The following is a 3,347-nucleotide window of genomic DNA, read 5'->3' on the forward strand; positions in this document are numbered from 1 at the left end:
CGCTGCGCCAGTTTCTTATGACATTTCATACTGGTTCATACTTAATAGTTTGATAGAGGAGATGACAGGATTGTAACTTGTAAGTAATTAATTTATTGTTAAAAATAACTTATAAGAGTGCGTTTGAAAGTCACACTAAGGCGCTTTTTGACGTGGCAAAACAAGATCACAATTCACAACCATTAAAATGTAGTCCCAGAGTTTTTAAAATAAGAGGCAAACGAGCAACGGGTCACCTGATGGAAATGCAACTACCGTCGCTCATGGACACTCGCAACATCAGAAGAGCTGCAGGTGCGTTACCGGCCTTTTAAGAGGGAATACGCTCTCTACTTGTAAAATTTAAGATAGAAATTGAGAACTGACCCTATAGATTTTTTGTTACAAAAATTAATGGGACCAAAACTCTTACTTCCCAAAAAATATAAAGTAGATCATTCGAAAACCTATTCCAGCATGCGAAGCGTATAATTTATTCCGTATATTAAGGCATTTAAATAGGGAATTACAGGTTTTGCGGAAAATAGTGCGATATAGCACATAAAGCGGCGCTTACCGGCTTTCGGCGCTATATAATCATAAACTCGGCGCAGTTAACTTAAAATATGCAACGTTTCGCTTATTGCCCTTTTAATTCTGCCTCGAAATGCTTAAATTTCGGAATATTGTCAGTTTAAACGTAATTTGGAGTTGCTTTAGTTAACTGTTTTGGTTTTGCTTTATTTAATAACCTAACTATTCATATATTATGTATTCGTAAATCGTAATTGATGTACCCTAAATCCTAGGCCGGTATAAATAGTCAGTACTCAAGATGCATCTCGGTCTCAAGACACGGTTCAGGCTCTGTGATTGGTTGGCTGTCAAAATTTGGACCAGTGATAGATTGATAGAGCCATACCGCGTCTTGAGACCGAGATGCATCTTGAGTACTGACTATTTATACCGGCCCGGCCCTAGGAGCGCGTACTGTACCTAGAGGCAAAGTTTCCGATCCCAAAAAAATAATTCGTCGGGGTGGGTTTTTTTATAATGCTTATTGGCAAATGGCAATCAGTGAAGGAAAGAAATAGTATTTGTGGAATTGTTGTTGATATTGTATATTTTGTTTAATGAAAAAGCTTTGATGTTAGTACCTAAGTAGGTACCAACATAACATCAGTACTAATTACCACCACTACCTCCTGTTAAGGGAGGGTTGCACCAGAGGCGTGGTTAAAGTTACAGTTATGGTCAAAGTTATAGTTATAGTTAAGGCTAACTTAACTTTGACCACAGAATTTGACAGATGTCTGTTGCTGGTCCGACAAGGCTTTAAATGAACGTGGGCGGGGGCGCTGCTGGTAAATGAGAACTGCAAAATATGGCGTTTTTGTATAATGACAGCGTCAGTACCTTATTTCGCTACGTTCGCGTTCATTTAAAGCCTTTTCGAGCTCTATGGTTATCGTTAAAATATGGCGTCCGTTATAGACTTTAACCAAAGATTTGACAATTTGCATTGTAGTTATAGTTAAAGTTATAGTTGAAGTTACAGTTATAGTTATAGTAAGTTGGTGTAACCCACTCTAATGTCTCTTCAAAAATAATGGACAAATATCTTTCGTTAAGTCTCTACCCTTTAAAAACTTAAGTTCAAACACTTAAGGATTCTGTTGCGGAGCACTTTTATTAATCCCGACGTTTCGGCTACTTTACAGCGGCCGTGGTCACGGGTGGACTGAGGTGACAGGCGTCCAATTTATTGAAGTTCTTCAACTACCCGAAGATTCATCAATTTTTGTTTGCGTTCCGATCTACGCAGAACGAACTTACAGCGTCATGAAGCCGAGGTTTCCTAGATTTGTGTTTTAGTTTATTTATCACTGGATCCCAACTAGATGGCAGCACCCAACCATCTTCGCGGTTAAAATTAGGGTGTTTTTTAATTTTAATGGCCTCGCGTATCATTCTTGGACGGCATCTTGCTTCTTTTGCCAGTATTTGTGGCTTATCAAATCTTATGTAATGGCGAGGTTGATCCAGTGTGTGTTCACAAATTGCGGACTTGGTGTTCCTATGGTGTTTGACATCTGCAATGTGTTCCTTGATGCGGGTTTTTATGGCCCTTTTGGTTTGCCCTATATAAGAGAGGCCACAATCACAGTCGAGTTTGTAGATTCCTGCATCTTGAAGGGGTAAGTTGCATTTCACTGGTGGTAAAAATTGGCTGATATTTTTGGGCGGCTTAAAGTATGTTTTTATTGAAGCTTTCCTTAGAATGTAGCTAACTTTATCAGTGACTCCCTTTATGAATGGTAACACTGCAGGTAATCTCTCCACTGTTGCCGGCTTCACTCGGTTGCTGCTCTGTTTGCGTGGTGCCCGAAGCTTATTGTCGCGTAGAACTTGTACAACATGATGAAGCTCGGTATCCAAATGCTGTTCATCGCAGATTCCTCGCGCTCTTTGAATTAAAGATTTTCCAACAGTACTTAACTGTGCTGGGTGATGATGGGAGTCACCATTTAATCTGTTTGTGTGTGTAGGCTTGCGATACACCGTATGACCTAATGTGCCGTCAGGATTCCTTATTACCAATACATCCAAGAAGGCTAAGGAATTATCTTTCTCTAACTCCATTGTAAACTGTATCTTAGAGTTGAGGCTGTTCAGGTGCTCAAGGAATATGGATACTTTGTCCGATGGTAATATTGTCAAAGTGTCATCTACATACCGCTTGTAGAAGGTGGGTTGTATAGGTGAGGACTCAAGGGCTAACTTCTCAAAGTCTTCCATAAAAATATCAGCCACAACAGGTGAAACAGGTGAGCCCATCGCTACACCATCTACTTGCCTGTAAAAGTCATAATTACACAACATATAACCAGATGTAAGGCAGTGTTCTAACAAGTCCGCATATTCAACCGGTAAGTCATTCTCTCTAAGCCTTCTTGTAACAATTTCGATACATTGCTGTATTGGTAGGCAAGTGAACAGTGACAGTATATCGAAACTGACCAGTTGTTCACTGTCTCTGAGGCGTAGATGTTTAATCTCATCAACAAAGTGGTAGGAATCCTTTACATGGGCCTTGGTCTGTCCGCGTAGAGGTGAGAGTACGGTAGCTGAGCCAGTTTGTAAGTTGGTGAGTCAATTTGGCTCACAATTGGTCGAAGAGGAGCATTGGCTTTGTGTATCTTAGGCAAACCATACAACTGATGAATAAAAGTGCTCCGCGACAAAATCCGTAAGTGTTTGAACCTTGTAATATAATGAGTGATACTCGCGTAAACCTAAGAAATCATTAATTGCATACCTAGTTTAGTATATTACACATACCTACAGGGTGTAACAAAAATAAGTGA

At 39.9% G+C, this 3,347-nt stretch overlaps 1 protein-coding gene across 1 annotated transcript; it reads right to left on the reverse strand.

Annotated features, from left to right (window-relative positions):
- Window positions 1-619: 619 nt before the first annotated feature.
- On the reverse strand, window positions 620-3,132 carry LOC121736760 (the record flags this gene model as incomplete). The annotated part of the gene is made up of 2 exons (XM_042128144.1): window positions 620-649; window positions 1,816-3,132. Coding segments are annotated over 2 exons (1,347 nt in total), but the record flags the coding sequence as incomplete, so codon positions are not given.
- Window positions 3,133-3,347: the final 215 nt, after the last annotated feature.

The sequence above is a fragment of the Aricia agestis genome, chromosome 19, assembly GCF_905147365.1.
Source record: "Aricia agestis chromosome 19, ilAriAges1.1, whole genome shotgun sequence".
NCBI lineage: Eukaryota > Metazoa > Arthropoda > Insecta > Lepidoptera > Lycaenidae > Aricia > Aricia agestis.